This window comes from Dysidea avara, chromosome 3 (assembly GCF_963678975.1).
Source record: "Dysidea avara chromosome 3, odDysAvar1.4, whole genome shotgun sequence".
Taxonomy (NCBI): Eukaryota; Metazoa; Porifera; class Demospongiae; order Dictyoceratida; family Dysideidae; genus Dysidea; species Dysidea avara.
In genome coordinates, this window is record NC_089274.1 from 14790270 (window position 1) to 14809397 (window position 19128).

General features: G+C 37.6%; 1 protein-coding gene across 1 annotated transcript in view; it reads left to right on the plus strand.

Moving 5' to 3' along the window:
- The first annotated feature begins 231 nt into the window (after window positions 1-231).
- The window catches only part of LOC136249539 (uncharacterized), a 36731-nt gene continuing 17834 nt past the window's right edge, over window positions 232-19128 (plus strand). The window contains exons 1-12 of the mRNA XM_066041582.1: window positions 232-357; window positions 5332-6591; window positions 6640-6744; window positions 6798-7041; window positions 7112-7288; window positions 7344-7537; window positions 7813-7855; window positions 16077-16403; window positions 17120-17266; window positions 17316-17466; window positions 17758-17877; window positions 18347-18435. Of these exons, the coding sequence (XP_065897654.1) occupies window positions 5342-6591; window positions 6640-6744; window positions 6798-7041; window positions 7112-7288; window positions 7344-7537; window positions 7813-7855; window positions 16077-16403; window positions 17120-17266; window positions 17316-17466; window positions 17758-17877; window positions 18347-18435 (2847 nt within the window). The 5' untranslated portion in view covers window positions 232-357; window positions 5332-5341. The remainder of the gene's footprint in view (window positions 358-5331; window positions 6592-6639; window positions 6745-6797; window positions 7042-7111; window positions 7289-7343; window positions 7538-7812; window positions 7856-16076; window positions 16404-17119; window positions 17267-17315; window positions 17467-17757; window positions 17878-18346; window positions 18436-19128) is intronic.

The window sequence follows — 19128 nt, forward strand, 5'->3', positions numbered from 1 at the left end:
CTAACAGGTACTAGACAACAATACAAAACTACAGCAAAAATACACCCAAAACACAACAGGTAGTAGCAAAATAGATATAACTAGTGAGTGGAAATAGATGGCTATGAATGGTGCATGGCAATAAAATCCTTGTATTCATCAGTGATGAGGATTTTTTGACTCATTACGGTTTATCTGGTAGGCGTGGCAAGTAATCGGATTTTTAAAAGCAAATTCACCTCGTGATTTCCGCCAGACGATACCACGCCCCTGTGAAGCACATGCACCGCCGTAGCACAGTTATGCCTGTAATGCTGTATATGTCTGGATAGTTGATTTGAAGAACAGTCTCTAAACAGGACGAGAAAGCATAGCTACGTAAGTAAGCATTTACTATTTATTCATGTCATTTCGTGGTAGTGCACCCCGCACGTGAACTTTTCTAATTTTTCAATTAAGATATGGGCTTTACACAAGCACAGTCCTCCTGATTGGTCGATTAACATTACTGATTACATCCATTAAGATAATAGTTGGGCGTTTTTTAGCATGTACTGCGTGACTAACGTGATGTAGGGGCGTGACACTCGCCAGTAATTGTTATATCCTCGTTCCCTGGCCCAACCCCTGTTGTTTTCTACTTTAATGGAATAGCTAAAAATAGTTGTAGATGTCCAGTGGACCTAATGTGCTGCTACAACAGGTAGCAAATGCTGCTACTCGTGTTATATCTGTATTCAGTAATCTTAGTTACATCACAAATATAGTAGTTTACAGCACCAATTATGTAAATTACATGTGTGGTGCATGTGTGTACTGTCATTGTTATATTAATCCCTTTCTAAGACATTTCGTCTTCCGCATCATTAAAACTATGATAGCTTATCAGTATATAGCTAGTCACAGTATCAAAAGGGTGCTCTATGTTCTCTCCTATACTTTTCCTGAACTGCCCTTGCCACTGCCCCAGCACTGGATTCAAAGTGCTGGAAATACCAGGCCACCAGAATCAAGGAAACCCTTGGATCAACGTTAGATGGTATAGGACAATTAGTCAATAATGAACCTGCAATCACATCACACAGCTGATATATTATTAAAGAAAAACACAACTTACATCACAGCCTGAACAAACTTTTACTAGAATAAACACTCCACTTATCAGCCAACAAGGAGGCAAGTTTTCTAAACACAGTAGTTGCTGTAGGTCCCATGCCACCAGTAGCCGCTTGGCTATGGGTAAACACCTTGTACAAGCTCTGCCTTCTGTGTATGCCCTCCAGTGCCTAACTGGTAAAAAGAAAGAAAGAATAACACCAATGGTGAAAAACATCTAGTGGGTGAAAAACATCTAGTGTGCTCTCTCTAGCGCTCTATTTATCTCTATCTCCTCAATACTTTAGTCATAAGCCCAACGTTTCTCTTGTTCATGAATTGAGTATAGCAGTGGGGAGGGAATATAGTAGCACGCAAAAGGATTAAACACCTTAACATCAATAATACATACTGTTTTTCAACCACAATAGTCTCTACTTGGATATCTATTTGTTAGTGTTGGGGTATAGAAACTGCAGTCCCACCCATCTCTTCTGCTCAGTTCTCCAGAATCATGTTTACACAGGTGGTGATTTGGGTAGTTGTGAACTCTGTGATTTGTCAGCCCCCAGGGGTGACTCTGGTCTTCTCTGTCCAAGTGTATATTCTTTGGGCACTGTTTATACCACTCTACCAAAGAAGTATCACACCACAATGATGATGTCATCTATATAGGTAAGCCACTGTATGAACTGAGTCTTGGGAAGGTGGCTGGGGCACTACACAATCCAAGTGGCATAACATTAAACTTGTATAAACCTTCTGGCCATGGAGTGCAAAAAGTAGTCTTGTCATGGTGCCTCCACTTTGCCACCATCCACTCTTGAGGTTGCAGTGTTCTGTCCAGGAATTACTGAGTGGTGGCCTAAAGTTATTGTAAACTGATATCTGTGTGTTGTATTAGAATGCTTGTGTGTTATATTGTATGTACATCAGTGATATATGTAAGAATTGTAATGGTCAGATTTTAGAGGTACTGGTCTCTTTGAACCACTTCCAACCAGTGTGGGCAGAAGCCTGAGGTTGTATACCAAGGCTAAGTTAGTATTGTCAGCTCTTGGAATTGGTATATCCTTCCCAGTAACATCATTGCCAGAAATGTATATAGTCCCATCTTTTTCTTAACTAGCACTATGCAAGATGCCTATGGACTCTTAGATGCTACAATGATATTCCTTCACAGCATGTCACACAATAACTCTTGCATATTTTCACAGTATAGGGTAAGGTATCATATCTAGATTGTAGGTGGTTTGGTTCAGCCACACTGGTTCCGTTCTGGTGCTTTGTGACATTAATGCATCCTGGATGCCAGAACAGTAAGAGAGTAATGCTAACAGTTTCCCTTTTGCGCCTCTGTCAGAATTGTAAGTGGAGGTATTTGTAATGGTATTTCCATACACTCCAGCAGTGAACCATCACTTTTCTCCGGTGGTGGCTCAGCGACTGCATTGATACTGGCCTCTGTGATAAGTTCTGCTGTGGCCACTCTTATTTCCTGGTACAGACTTGTGTTAGCAATTCTTATTTGGACACTGATACTGTTATCTGATGGAGTTAGCTGTCAGCAGCTCAATTATCTGATTGTTTTCCTGTGATCAGACAACTTTCATTGACCCCTAGAATGGTGAGTGTCCCATTCATCAGTGATACCCTTCCCAGTTTCCACTAGATAATGATATTGCTAAGCTGGACACTGTACCACACAGGTAAAACCTGGTGACTGTACTGAAGGCCAAAGGTGGGTGGGTATTCATAATTACTAACTTGTGGCTTAGCTTTACCCAATGCACACCCTCTGGTAAAGTGACCGGATTGTTTTCACTTCAGTTCCCAGGTTTATGAAAAGAAATACTGGTATTATTTTCCTATGGCGGGTATTATCTAAGCCAATATGAGTGCAACCACTGCATTCATTTTATGTAGATGCTTTGGATTTTGATTATGTGTTAGCCTCGTAGCTATGATAAATGTTGTATGTCTCAGCCACACTAATGATAATAATAGCATTACATGAGTAACAGCTGTGAGTTGAGTTGTGAACTGTTAGCAAGGGCGTGATTCACCTAAGCAACAAGATGCAATTGTAGCAATGTGAGCAGATAAGTCCAAGGAACATCATGGAAATTTTCTACGACAATTTTGCAAAGTGTTATAAGGGCTGTTGTCTTTCTAACGACTATTTATTGAACATCTAGAATGGTAAGCTTTGTTGTAGAGTGGCTATCTTGTATCATACATACCGTATAGTAGAAGAGTTCATAACCTCCATACCTAACACCCGCATCCTTAACCATTGAACCACTGCTATCTTGGATGATCACCTTGTTTAATTTCTGCTTTAAAATTAAACATTTGTAATTTCATAGATCTACCAATAGAAGTTCTAGAATATACTATGTATGTTCTATTAGAAGTCCTCAAAAAATGTGCACTCTATTAGAGTATTACAATAATATTACCGAATATTGAAGTAAATCATACAATACAATACATTTATAAGCCTGTCTTCAAAAATCACCATTGTGTCAATACAGAAATGTGAGTAAAAACAAACCTCAAAGTCAGCCATAGGCTGGTTTTGGGGCCTTATAGAAGTACAAAACAAAGTGATTTCCACACAAAAACAGCCAAGCTGTGAAAAAACGGTGCAGCCTTAAAAAACCTGGATGGATAAAGTTATAAAATCAAAGGTGGTGACCAAAAAATGGCTGCAATGATGTTATTGCTAATAAATTTTAATAATGGCCGTGTGCATTGTTAAAATTTATTAGCATTAATATCATTGCAGCCATTTCTTGGCCGTCACTTTTCATTTCACAACTTTTTTCACCCAAGCATTTAAGGCCACACCATTTTTTCAAAACTTGGCTGTTTTTGTGGATATATATATAATAAACTCTTGATGGTAAGGTTTGAGCTTTTTAGGCCAATAATATCACCCAGAAGCCAGCCTCACTTCTCCTTCATAACAGCTTGGCAGTATTAGTTATGCATAGCCAAGCCCATATCGTATGCGTGGAAACCAAAACAGGATTTTCACGATTTTATTTTCATAGTCAATGCCAACACTCGATTTTACTGTACTTTCATGGATCGCATACCTCAAAGTGTTGCAGAGTTGTCTTGTATTCGAGCTCATGACTTGCAAGCACATAACTTAACGCTTTGCCAAGCAGCATGTTAGCAGAGAGCTGAAAGTGATCTCAAGTGGCACCAGCCATGTCCCATTTTAAAGCGTTCATATTGAGGGTCCACCACAACTTATAATTTCACCAAGAAATTAAGCGCTTTTACAAAACAAGGTACATTGTCTTGAAGCTTATGTGAAGCACGTCCTGAATATCTAATGAACCCCATCATTTTTCAGTTTTGTATTGCAACTATTGAGGGTCATGTGAAATACCAAATAAAACAATGCAATTAAGAGTAGTAGTATATTTAGGTAGCGCTTAGAGCATGTCCAACCTCCTCTAGTAGAAATAATGTCAATGGTGACTGAAATTTAGAAATTTATTACAGAATTTAATCAGAAATCTGGAAATTCTGATGGAAATGTGGAAATATTAATTTTAACTTGAAATTTCCAATGTCAAACAGTGGTTCAGTGGTAGAATAGTTGAGCCAGTGAATCACCACCAAAATAGCTAGATACTTAATTGTAATCTTTCTAAGGTGAAATAGTTCAGTTCATGCACCAGCAGGGTTGTTACAGCACCATGAAATCTGTGAAAATTACATACCATGAAAATTTCCACGTGTACAGTAAATGTCTTCAGAGCATCCTCAAACCCTTCCAACAAGTTTCTATGAAGTTTTAATGTCTTTATTTAACTAAATTTTCTGCTAACTGCCTGCCTGCCTGTCTGCCTGCCTGCCTGCCTGCCTGCCTGCCTGCCTGCCTGCCTGCCTGCCTGCCTGCCTGCCTGCCTGCCTGCCTGCCTGCCTGCCTGCCTGCCTGCCTGTCTGCCTGCCTGCCTGACTGACTAACTGACTGACTGACTGATGCCTCCAGCTAGATAAAATAGTGTTCTTGCAATCATGAAATACAGTACAAAGGAAATAGGAAACTTGAATGCTACTATGGATCACAGCCATGTAAAGTACTGAAACAAGGATTTCATGGTTGAATCAAAGAGCTGAGGGTGTAAAACACCTTATATGTAATAACTGCATGGGGTTTGGTTTAAGTACAATTTGCTTATCTGGTCATACTATATGGAGCCTATTTCATCTTCATTTTTCTTATTTTTGTAGGCTGGTAAAAATGTTATTACAGTGGATAATTGTGTACACTGTGTTACTTGTGGAGTCAATTGCCGCTGGAGTTATTTGTCCAACCAGTTCTTGTGATGTTACCATTGATTCAAAAGCCATTAATTCAATAGTGTCTTTGGAAGAACGAGTCATTGAACTGGTAGAATCTCAGTGGAGCAGTTCACTTACTATTTGCATATATCCGGGTGTATACAATGCTACCAGTGGTAGAAGTCTAAATTTCTATAACTTTTCAAACATTGTTATGCAAAAGGATCCATATTCTGATGGAGAAGTAACTATTAGATGTCCATATTATACTAGTTATGATGAGTTCGAGTACAATGGACTAGGATTTTTTAATGCTGAGAACATCACAATTTGTGGTTTGTCATTTACTGAATGTGGTTCTATAACTTCTGGACTATACTTTGAAAACTCAAAAAATGTACAAATCATTCACTCAACTTTCAGTCGTAACACAAACACTGGTGTTGGGATAAACCTTGGAAAGAATTTCACCATAATTAACTGTACTTTTGCAGTGAATGTTGGAATGCAGTTGGACGATACATCATACTTGATACAAGACTTGTCATATAAATTTGGAGGTACTGGCTTGGGTATTTCTTTAGAAAACATCACCGACTTCAACATGGTAGTGGATAACTGTACATTTGAAAACAACGTCGCACACAAAACAATAAACAATTCCATGGATGATGAAAGAACATATCAGTATGTTCCATTTGGAAGTGGTGCAGCCATTTATGTTCGTATGAAAAATGCTGCACACTGCTCAATAAAAATTATTGATAGCTATTTTTATAACAACACTGCATCTCACCAAGGTGGTGCTATAGCAATGTTTCTAACAGATTCAAGCAACAACATGGTTGAAGTCAGCAACTGCTTATTTTTTGATAATAAGGCTATTGGCTATTTCTTAGTTAATCAGGAGTATGATGATTTAGATGTATTTATTGCAGAAGTTAACGTCAATTTTAGTGTTAACAATTTTGACAATTTTGTTAAAAATGCAAGAAATATTTCTTCCAAGAAGATATCACAGACAGGTGGTGTTGCAGGATCCTTATTGATGGCTTTTTATGGTAACTCTGAGTTCAATAGGTTGTGTATCAAGGACTCCAGCTTTAAAAGAAATTTAGCATTTGGGGCAGCTGGTATTGGATTCTTTATTCGAGGAAATCTGTTCAATGTAAGCAATGGTTTGAACTCAAATTGGATGTGGGTTGATCGGTAAGTAATTTTTGTGTCAGTTTAGTTGGTATGGCTATATCTTTTTAGCTGTAATTTTTCCAATAATTATGCCCTTCTTGGAGGATCAGCTTTTGGAGTTTCAACAGTAACACGTATTGACATTGGAAATAAACCAGTTATAATTTCTGATAGGTATGTACATAATTTTACATATGAGAGTTACATGTTAACGCAAATTATTTTAGCAAATTCATCGGTAATGTCAATGCACAAGACTTTCGATCCACTTCATATCGGTTCGGAATAAATGCAGCAATATCTACTATCCATTTACCATTAAACTTTCTTGAGACCAATGTATTCTTATCTAATATTGGTGGATGTATTACCACTGACAATGCAAAAGTTGATATCAGTGGTAGACTGGATTTTATAAGTAACTATGGGTCACTGTTTGGAAGTGGCATCAGAATAGGAGGATTATCTTTGGTTAGTTAATCATATATATTAGTTTCATGAATATACCATAAATGACATTCTTTTGCATTATATTTTATAGGTACAACTGTTTCCAAATGCATATGTGAATTTCAGTTATAATAATGCATCTCTTGGGGGAGCTCTTGCTGTTGATAACACTCGAGTTGAAGATGATCTTCCTCTTATACTAAACTACAACTGCTTCTTACAATATAACATTGGCAAAGAAGATGAACAGTGTCCATCACAATGGAAGGTAACTGCGTTACTTGTTGTTATTAATGCTATTGTATATCTTGTACTCTGTTTAGACAACTATATTATTTAATGATAACAAGGCAGCAGTCCAAGGAGACAGTGTATATGCTGAAGATATTAGTGGATGCACATCCACTCCTTGTTATAACACCAAAATTAACTCAAACAAGAGTACCTACAGCAACTCTCTTTTTAGTCTGCCTAAACTGTTTCATTATACAGTCACCAGTAATGCATCAAAAATTAGGTGAAATGTGTATGCATGTGTGTGTGTGTGTGTGTGTGTGTGTGTGTGTGTGTGTGTGTGTGTGTGTGTGTGTGTGTGTGTGTGTGTGTGTATGTGTGTGTGTGTGTGTGTGTGTGTGTGTGTGTGTGTGTGTGTGTGTGTGTGTGTGTGTGTGTGTGTGTGTGTGTGTGTGTGTGTGTGTGTGTGTGTGTGTGGTGTTATATACCAAATATTTTTGTTAGTGATGATGCATTACTTATTAGTGAATATTAAATTGTAATATTCATTTTATGCAGAAAACGTTTTGCTACTGCTCCATCCAACCTAACTATAGACAAGGTACATAACTTAACTTGTGAAATATGCACATATGTAAACATTTGTATTTTATGCAAAGTATATGAAAAGGGAAAACACAAAGAAAAAACCTAAAAAATGGTCGCTCATATCTCAGAATTGGCCATGGAAAACTTGGCATGTGAACTGCCATACCAGGCATGCAAATCTACTGTAAAACTCATTCCATTGGATAAGGGATCACATAGCTATGAATGCATGAAAATTGCATTTTCTTCCTGTCAAAATGGAAGAAAGCAACCATTGCAATTGCATTTTCATCTTGTGGTGTACCAGTTTCTTGGATGAACCTGTAGCTTGCAACAACTCATAAATATTAATTATTGTGTGCCAATCATATCACTTTGTGCACATTATTGTACTACAGTACTGAAAGGTCTATTATACTTTACAATCAGATTGATGGTAAGCATTTCAGTATATGTGATATCCACTGATAGTCATTCTAACTTCATTTATATATTTCAATCTATCAAGCCAACTAGTGCTTCTATCTATACACAAGTACAAGTGTGGAGAAAACTTCCCTCTGTTAAATGACATAATATGTAGGCCTGAGCCTATTATGCTCAAAATTTTACCTATTATTCTTTCCAGAATTTCCCAAAAAAATCTCCTATTATTCTTTTGGTTATTCTTGTATCCAGCCTATTATTCCATAATTATTCTCATTCAGTATCAAGACACACGGTAGTGTGTCGTGCGGCCCAAGAAGCCGGCGCGCAACCCCGTGAGTATATTGACAGGAAGAAAGAAAACGCAATTTTCTCACCTCCGTAGCTCTGTGCTTCCTCGATGAAACAAGACAAATTTTGCTGTGTACATTCCCTCCAACTTCAGTACTCCACATTCCAAATTTGAGCGAAATCGCTTCAGGCATTCCTGAGATATGCGACTTCAAAAATTGGCTTAGTTTCTTCGTTTTTTTTCTTCTTCTTTTTCTTCCTCTTTTCGCACACTTACAAAAACTGCTATAAAACGCGAACGCGTTATCCGATTGCCTTGAAATGTGGCACACAGAAGGGGGGTATAAAGGCGCATCTCGGTACCAACTTTGGCTGGAATACCATAAACAGGTAAAGAGTTGTGAGCGATTATGCACGAAAAATAACACCAATATGTTGTCACGCCTACAGGGTAAACCGCGTATGGGAAGAAGCTGAAAATCGGTGGGTGAATAGGTTAACTATTGAACCTCAAACCTTTTGTGGTTTGAAAGAAATCGAGCTAAAAACCAGGAAGATACAGCGAAAAAATCAACAGTGTGTAACAATTGCGCAATCGAGATTAGCTAATTTTTAATTTTTTTATTATTATTATTATTATTATGCTTGCCACGCCTACCAGATAAACCACTTGAGGTAATGCTTTGAAAATCGCTGTACAGATGGAGTTATCATCTTAGAAAGGCTCTTCAATGGTGTAGAAGAATCAGACTTAAAGCCACGGAGTTATAACACGAAATCCAACTTGGTGTAGCAAGTGCGAGATCGAGATACTCTAATAGAGCAGTCATCCTAATAGAGCAGTCACCCTGAACAGAATTCAAGAGATCAGTTAGAAATAAGTAACCTGTATAGACATCAGCTACAAACAAATCACCCTGTAGAGAGTTCAGCTACAAACAATTCACCCTGTTCAGACATCAGTTAGAAGAAGTTTTCTTGTAGAGAGTTCAGTTACAAACAAATCACCCTGTTGAAAGATCAGCTAGAAGATGTCACCTTGTAGATAGTTCAGTTACAAAGAAACCACCATGTAGAGAATTCAGCTACAAACTAGTGACCCTGTAGATACATCAGCTAGAAGAAGTTACCTTGTAGAGAGTTCAGCTACAAAGAAACCATTCTGTAAAGAGCTCAGCTGCAAACAAATCACCTATACAGAATTCAGCTACAAACAAATCACCCTGTAGAGAGATCAGCTAGAAGAAGTTACCTTGTAGATAGTTCAGCTACAAACAAATCATCCTGTAGAGAGATCAGCTAGAAGAAGTTACCTTGTAGATAGTTCAACTACAAACAATTCACCCTGTACAGAGCTCAGTTAAAAGAGGTTTCCTTGTAGAAAGTTCAGCTACAAACAAATCACCCTGTAGAGAGATAAATAAGAATAAGTTACCTTGTAGATCGTTCAGCTACAAACAATTCACCCTGTAAAGAGATCAGCTAGAAGAAGTTACCTTGTAGAGAGTTCAGCTACAAAGAAACCATCATGTAGAGAATTCAGCCGCAAACAAATCATGTATAGAGAGTTCAGCTACAAACAAATCTCCCTTTAGAGAGATCAGCTAGAAGAAGTTTCCTTGTAGAGAGTTCTGCTACAAACAAATCACCCTGTAGAAAGATTAGCTAGAAGAAATCACCTTGTAGAGAGTTCAGCTTCAAAGAAACAATCATGTGAGAGTTCAGGTACAAACAAATTGTCCTGTAGAGAGATCAGCTAGAAGAAGTTACCTTGTAGAGAGTTCAGCTACAAAGAAACCATCATGTAGATAGTTCAGGTACAAACAAATCACCCTGTAGAAAGATCAGCTATAGAAGAAATCACCTTGTAGAGAGTTCAGCTACAAAGAATCTATCATGTAGAGAGTTCAACTACAAACAAATCACCCTGTAGAAAGATCAGCTATAGAAGAAATCACCTTGTAGAGAGTTCAGCTACAAAGAAACCATCATGTAGAGAGTTCAGCTACTAACAAATCGGCCTGTAGAGAGATCAGCTAGAAGAAATTACCTTGTAGAGAGTTCAGCTACAAAGAAACCATCATGTAGAGAGTTCAGCTGCAAACAAATCACCTGTAGAGAGTTAAGCTACAAACAAATCTCCCTGTAGAGAGATCAGCTAGAAGAAGTCACCTTGCAGGGAGTTCAGTTACAAAGAAATAAACCATGTAGAGAATTCAGCTGCAAACAAATCACCTGTAGAGAGTTCAGCTAGAAACAAGTCACCCTGTAGATAGATCAGCTAGAAACAAGTCACCTTGTAGAGAGTTCAGCTAGAAGAAGTCACATTATAGAGCTACAAAGAAACTACCATGTAGAGTTCAGCTGCAAACAAATCACCCTGTAGAGAACTCAGCTGCAAACAAATCGCCCTGTAGAAAGATTAGCTAGAAGAAGTTACCTTATAGGGAGTTCAGCTATGAACAGATCACCCTCTAGAGAGTTCAGCTACAAACAAATCACCCTGTAGAGAGTTAAGTTACAAAGAAACCACCATGTAGAGAGTTCAGCTGCAAAAAAAATCAATCACTCTGTAGAGAGTTCAGCTAGAAGAAGTCACCTTGTAGAGAGTTAAGTTGTAAATAAATCACCCTGTAGAGAATTCAGCTACAAACAAATCACCCTGTACAAAGATCAGCTAGAAGAAGTTACCTTGTAGAGAGTTCAGCTACAAAGAAACCACCATGTAGAGAGTTCAGCTGCAAACAAATCACCTGTAGAGAGTTCAGCTAGAAACAAGTCACCCTGTAGAGAGATCAGCTAAAAACAAGTCACCCTGTAGAGAGTTCAGCTAGAAGAAGTCACATTGTAGAGAGTTCAACTACAAAGAAACTACCACGTAGAGAGTTCAGCTGCAAACAAATCATCCTGTAGAGAGTTCAGCTAGAAGAAGTCACCTTTTAGAGAGTTCAGCTACAAAGCAACCACCATGTAAAGAGTTCAGCTGCAAAAAACTCAATCACCTTGTAGAAAGATCGGCCAGAAAAAGTTACCTTGTAGAGAGTTCAGCTACAAAGAAACCACCATGTAGAGAGTTCAGCTGCAAACAAATCACCTGTAGAGAGTTCAGCTAGAAACAAGTCACCCTGTAGAGAGTTCAGCTTGAAGAAGTCACATTGTAGAGAGTTCAGCTACAATGAAACTCCCATGTAGAGAGTTCAGCTGCAAACAAATCACCCTGTAGAGAACTCAGCTACAAACAAATATGCAGTGTAAAAAGATCAGCTAGAAGAAGTTACCTTGTAGAGAGTTCAGCTACAACGAAACCACCATGTAGAGTGTTCAGCTACAAACAAATCACCTGTAGAGAGTTCAGCTAGAAACAAGTCACCCTGTAGAGAGATCAGCTAGAAACAAGTCACCTTGTAGAGAGTTCAGCTAAAAGAAGTCACATTGTAGAGAGTTCAGCTACAAGAAACCACCATTTAGAGAGTTCAGCTGCAAACAAATCACCCAGTAGAAAGTTCAGCTATGAACAGATCACCCTGTTGAGAGTTCAGTTAGAAACAAGGAATCCTGTAGAGAGATCACCTAGAAGTATCGCCTTGTAGAGAGTTCAGCTACAAACAAATCACCTGTAGAGAGTTCAGCTACAAACAAATCACCCTGTAGAGAGATCAGCTAGAAGAAGTTACCTTGTAGGGATTTCAGCTACAAACAAATCTCACCCTGTAGAGAGTTCAGCTACAAAGAAACCATTCTGTAAAGAGCTCAGCTGCAAACAAATCACTTGTACAGAATTCAGCTACAAACAAATCACCCTGTAGAGAGATCAGCTAGAAGAAATTACCTTGTAGATAGTTCAGCTACAAACAAATCTCCCATAGAGAGATCAGCTATAAGAAGTTACCTTGTAGATAGTTCAGCTACAAACAAATCTCCCTGTAGAGAGATCAGCTAGAAGAAATTACCTTGTAGAGAGTTCAGCTGCAAAGAAATCACCCTGTAGAAAAATTCTGCCAGAAACAAATTGCCCTGTAGAAAGATCAGTTAGAAGAACTTACCTTTTAGAGAGTTCAGATACAAAGAAACCATTCTGTAAAGAGCTCAGCTGCAAACAAATCACCTATACAAAATTCAGCTGCAAACACATCACCCTGTAGAGAGATCAGCTAGAAGAAGTTACCTTGTAGATCGTTCAGCTACAAACAATTCACCCTGTAGAGAGAGCAATTAGAAGAAGTCACCTTGTAGAGTGTTCAGTTACAAAGAAACCACCGTGGAGATTTCTGTAATCAATATATGTGACCGGATTTGCGAAAAGGGGTCTTCCACACAGATCCAATTCCGTAAACGTTGGAGACCATAACTCAGTGTTCAACTAACATATTAACCTGAAAATGTCACCATGTATTCAGCTATAGTGGTGCTCACCACTGCCCAAATATCAAGGCAATAGCTCTTTCCAATCTGAAGTTATCAATTGTCAAAGTTGGCAAATTGGATGTGTGTGGAAGACCCCTTTTCGCAAATCCGGTCACATATGTATTATACAGTATATATAATTTGTACATTTACTGATAAAATATTTAAAGTACATCTACTTCATCTTTTCTTCTTCCTGTAGTAAAGAAAAAAACATAGGTTAAAAAAGTCCCAAAGCTGGCCATAGGCCGGCTTTGGGGTATACAAATACAAAAAGAAATGAAATCTAATCCAAAACAGCCAAGCTGTAAAAAAAGTGTGTGGCCCTCAGAAAGGCTATGGTGAAAAAAGATGTGAAATCCAAGGCGGCGGCCAAGAAATGGCTGTGATGGTAGGTTAATAGTAAAAATTTTAATAATGACAATTTAGGTAAATTTTGTGAAGCGGCACAAAAATTCACCTGAATTGTCGTTATCAAAATTTTTACCATTAACCTACCATCACAGCCATTTCTTGGCCGCCACCTTGGATTTCACATCTTTTTTCACCATAGCCTTTCTGAGGGCCGCACACTTTTTTTACAGCTTGGCTGTTTTGGATTAGATATATCTGTGGCTAGTCGCTTAGTTTTCAATAAGTAGTTTTGTCCGAATTATTAATAGCTATATATGAAGCATTCCACCTTACACATCACTTTTCTATCCATAATAGTTACAGCAGACTTAGAATAGCTATCTACAGTAATAATTCAAGATTTAACAATAAGTATTAGTGTATTATAATAATAATATGCTGAAACTACTGTATAGCTACTACAGTAAGTTAGGTAGATAATAATGCTCAAAGACATGAAGAAGATACACTGGTATAAGATGTACAAGTTTCAGAATTGCAGATAATCATGCAGTTAAATCCCTGATGCTGGCTGCAGACTGTTAACATGAAACAATCTGACTGCTCTATTAGAGTATTTGAGCGTTCTATTAGAGTATATCGATCTTTTAGAGGCATTTTAGCTCATCCTTTCAGCCAGCACTCCTGTCAGCTTTATATCATTTGTAGTAGCTTAACTCTTTCTTCTAGGTAATCAAAACAAGACATGCCTCCTAATTCCACTGATTATTCCCGTGGTTGTCCAATTATTCTAAAATTATGCCTGTAACTATCCTATTATTCCGGAATTATTCTCACGAAATTGGTGACCTATTATTCTCAAGATTATGCTGGCATAATAGGCGCAGGCCTAATAATATGTAATGTATTTTATTCGATCCAAGAATGCCCAGCGGTGAAAAAGGGTGTATCATTGTAACCATTTCTTACATATTAAGTGACAGCGTAATGTCACTGTAATCATTTCTTGGCAGCCACCTTCAATATCACATCTTTTTCATACTAGCCTATTTTTGGAATGCCATGCCCTTTTCATAGACTGTTTTGAATGATATACTGGTGCAGTAAACTAGAACTTCTATTATAAGGTAATTAAGTGAGATGAGCAACTGACAGTAGTGGTAAAAGGTTTGGGCATGTAGGTATGGAGTGTTTCTTGGTTCAAAACCTGAACAATATAATTTTGACTTTTTGTGCATGTTTTTAGTGAATGCTCTGTTCGAGTATCTTGATCACAATTGTTTCACAAATTTGGTTTTTGTTTTATATCTCCTTATCTAATACTCTCAGTACTTTCAAATTACAAAAGGATAGTTAGCCTTTCTGCATACTGATTCTTACGTTGTGTCTGTTAGTAGTTTACCCTGCAGATATGACAAAGATTGCACTTGCAATTTTGGAAAATTGCTCGTAACTATGCCCACTTCTACCAATCTGCACACAAATTGGAAGATAATTGCGTGCACTATAGACCCTTTGCAGGTGAGCTGCTGCCATAGCAACTTCCACCATCTTAGAGTACAGCCTGTTTTGCAACCCTGACAGCATTGCTTTCTATGTATAAGTGTAAAGCAATACCCAGGAAGTAGAGCTGCTTTTCTGCATTCTACGGCAAAGGTTGACCAGGTTAAACCTACACTTTCTCCTACACTATCAGGGTTGCACAATGGGTTGTACTCCAAGATGGCAGATGTTGCGATGCCAGCAGTTCACCTGCAATGTCTCTATAGTATGTTAAAATGGGCTCTTTCTGTTTAGCCAGAAGTATGAATGCGTGAAAATGGTGTTTCTTAAAGTACACACTTATCTGTTGCATATTTGAATGCATTGCCTTTTCTTGGCCGCACAACACACTACTACTGTGTGTCCTGATCATTAGTGCATTTCTATAACACCACATCAATTAAGAAAAGAACAGTGCAGATGTATGAGACTATAATATCATGATAAAATGCAAAGAACTACAAAATTTAAAAAAAAAATCAGCAAAATTTTTTACTGACTGTTAGACATTGCTTCACATGCCTTTTGGTATACTGCAGTAGGTACAATGCATGCATTATGGACTCACTTTAGTCCTCTTTGTGTTTCATTACTTTCACTTTCAGGGCAAGGTGTTGATTCCCAGTAGCATGTCGTGTTTGCTTATCACATATGAATAAGTAGAAATCATCCACCATGCCTCCAACAATCCAAGTAAGCAGACTGATTCTAACATAGCTTCACACATTGTTCTCCATGTGTATGGATGTGTGAAAATGAGGTGAAACAACTCCTTGCTTAGTATAGCAGGGGTGTAGGAAGATATTTAACTTATGGGTGCCAGTGTTAAAGCTGAAGACCAAAAAAAAAATTAAAAAAGAAAGGTCGCAGGTGTATGTGACTGCTTTATTAGAATAATTGACTGCTCTATTAGAGTATCTCAATCTTTTCAGTAATATATAGTACAGTGTGCTGACACCCATTAGTTATGCAACTGGAAATATTGAAGGGTGCCCAAGCACCCATGGCACCCATGCTTCCTATGCCCCTGGTATAGGAGTATGTTGGTAGTGAACTGGTCGCATTGAAGACTGAAGGCACTTGTGGGCTTACCAATACTGTCAAGGAGTCATGAAAGTATTGTGAGACTGGTTTCTGATCAATATTTTATTGCAGCAAGTACAAACTGTTACAATCCCATCATACTATATAATATGAGTAAGGTATTTTGTTTTTAGATGAGTGTACCAATGCACGTCTTCCCAGGGGAGCAGTTTGATCTTCATCTTCATGTTTATGATCAAAATGATAACTCACAGATTGGAGTATACACTTATCCATCTAATACACATTTCACTGAGGCAAATGTTATAGAAATTGACTTAACTGATAGTGGAACTGATAGAAGTTTTGCAGTTGTGAGTAGCAAACATCAGAGAACAGCTTTAGTAATCCGTGATTCATCAGAAAATTTTGTTTACACTCATTGTTTACATCAGAAAAATGACACTGTTGACAAAAGAAAATTTGTTTTACATTTAATTGATTTGTCTAATGGAAATGTGGTATGTATAATTCTCTTTGAAGTTCGTTAGATGCAATTCTCTGCATGCTTACATATGCTGTTGGCGTTGTGATATAAAGGGATGCACACACACACACGCACGCACGCACGTACGCACGCACGCACGCACGCGCACACACACACAATCTATGATCTCTAATTGACTTTAAATTCCTAATTTTTCTTGTGTTCTTGTCTAAACATGTTCCCCAACTGTCAATTACTGAGAAGTGAAGTGGACATTATGCTTTACTTTCAACTATGCTCATCCCATTACAAAGCATTACAAATGATGAACAGTACAAGAAGTACCTATGCAATCTCTGAAGAATTTTCACAATCCTACATTAGTGTATACCATTTATTCAAGAAGTAGTAATGGCCAGTGAGATTAGGCCAAGCAAAGATGATTCCTTAATTCTTTTTCTGAATGGAAGTCATTCATTATGTGGCCAAAAATGTTGAGAAAGGCTAAAACAAACCTGCAATACAGCAATGAAAGCTTTTTCAAAGGTTGCGTGCAAGCCATTAGGTACAAATAGCCATGAAACAATTTTTGTGGCATTTTTACTAAAGCACGAGGGAAGAAATGGGAATCAAGGAATTTGACCTTAATGAACAAGTTTGTGCCAATAAATTTCTCCTGTTCAAGTGTGGTATTATTTGTAAAGTTTCTAGGTGTTATGCTGTGCATTATAGTTTTTGCTATATACATAGGTTAGTGAAGTGAAACTCATGACCACCCTTAAATGCTGCCATCCTACATATGAATACAACAAAACTAGAGGGAAGTGTATGTTTAAACAAGAAATTGGTAGGAATATTCTTAGAGGAGATAATAATGGAACATATTTTTACATCAGAGTAAGAACATGTGCTATAAGAGATTTATTAAGCATGAAATGTTTCACAGTCTGAGAAATATGGCGAATTTGGTAAAAATGGTGACTTGATAATTGGCAGAATTCCATCATTCTATCAACATTGTCACAATGAAGAAGGCTTACCAGGATGTCTAGTGAAACATGATCATGCTTCACATCAGTGTAGGGAAGGAAGAACTGGTAAGTATTCTCAACAGTATGCATGCAACATAACCTCAGTTGACTGAACTCCTGGAGACCACCTTTATGTTTGGGTAAATACAAAGGCTTACATATAGGTCACTAAACTTGTACATAATTTATGTACTCTTGGCTATTTGCTTTAATGGAAAATTTGTCTATACTAATAGAGCATTAATGTTGGCATTTGTTAACAGCTAGCTATAGATTTCAAATATAACTGAGGTTCCATTGTGTTCTGTTATAATGGCTATTGATTATCTTACTTTATTACAATGACTTTATTTGCAGGCCTCTTGTGTGGACAGTGTCCTCAACAGTCAGCTGATAATAAAACACAAGGCTTGGCATTTAATTTACTTCAATGTGTCACATGTGATGCAGGGGATGCTTTACTGTTTGCATTAATATGTGAGTGCAATAAGCATGTCATTTAGTACGTATATATTTGTAACTTTGTAGTAAAAATAGTTGCTAAATACTTATTTATATACAAAATAATATCTACCATTATATAGAGAAGAACAAAGCAAGCCCCAAAGCTTTGGGCTTGTAAATGAAGTTATATCTATACCAAAGTAGCTAAACTGTGTATAAAGGATGAGGCCTTCCAGAACTTTAAAAGTTATGGAAATCAAATCAAAAGTTGTATATAAGGAATGTCTGCAATGATGTTAATGTTAAATGACAGCATGCATCACCACATCACTATTTACCTGATATGTATATCCTTAACCCTTGAACCTGTCGCCTTTAGGCTTTAGGCATATATATCAATCATTCTCTCATGTCAGTGCATGCATGCTGCAATTATTACATTCTATAGCACCACATAATGTACGTATATGTGTAGCATGCTGTTGCCTCCTGTGTCTGACAGGCATCTTCATTGTGGTTGCCTCTTTGCTAATAATGTACTACAATGTCCGTCTACCAAATTCTTTACGAGGCTTTCTGTACTATGCACAGGTTAGTTGTAACTAGTGTTGTGATATTATTGTGTTTTCATCAGTTGTGGTAGTACATGTTGAACTGTGTGAGGTTCCAGTGTACATTCTAATAGAACTTAGTCTCATTTGCAAATAGAACCCATGCAAAAAATGGCCGAGCTGTATAAAAAGAGCGTGGCCTTCAAAAGCCTAGGAAAAAAAGTTTGTGAAATTAAAGGTGGTGCATGGCCATGAAATGGCTGCAATGATGTTAGTGATAATAAATTTTAATAACGGCTTTGTACATTATTAAAATTTATCATCATTAACATCACTGCAGCCATTTCATGGCTGCCACTTTTGACTTCACAACTTTTAACCCAGGCCTTTAAAGGCCATTCCCTTTTTAAATAGCTTAGCTGTTTTTGCATGGCTTTTTGTATTTTAAATACCTCAAAGCCAACCATAAACTGGCTTTGAGGTTTATTTTTACACAAATCATTGTTCTTGTTATCTACAAATGCAATGACAATGAAATAAGACAAACTAGTGCTCTATCAATGCAGACAAATACCTACTGATCCAATACAAAAGCCGCAAAGGATCTATGTTAATACTGACAATGCTCCGACTATAATTTTGTGCTTGCTTGTTCATGGCTATGGCTATTGTATTATAGTGCCTGTAATTACTTGCAATAGTGTTTTATAACAAAGTAAATTCCTACCAGTTA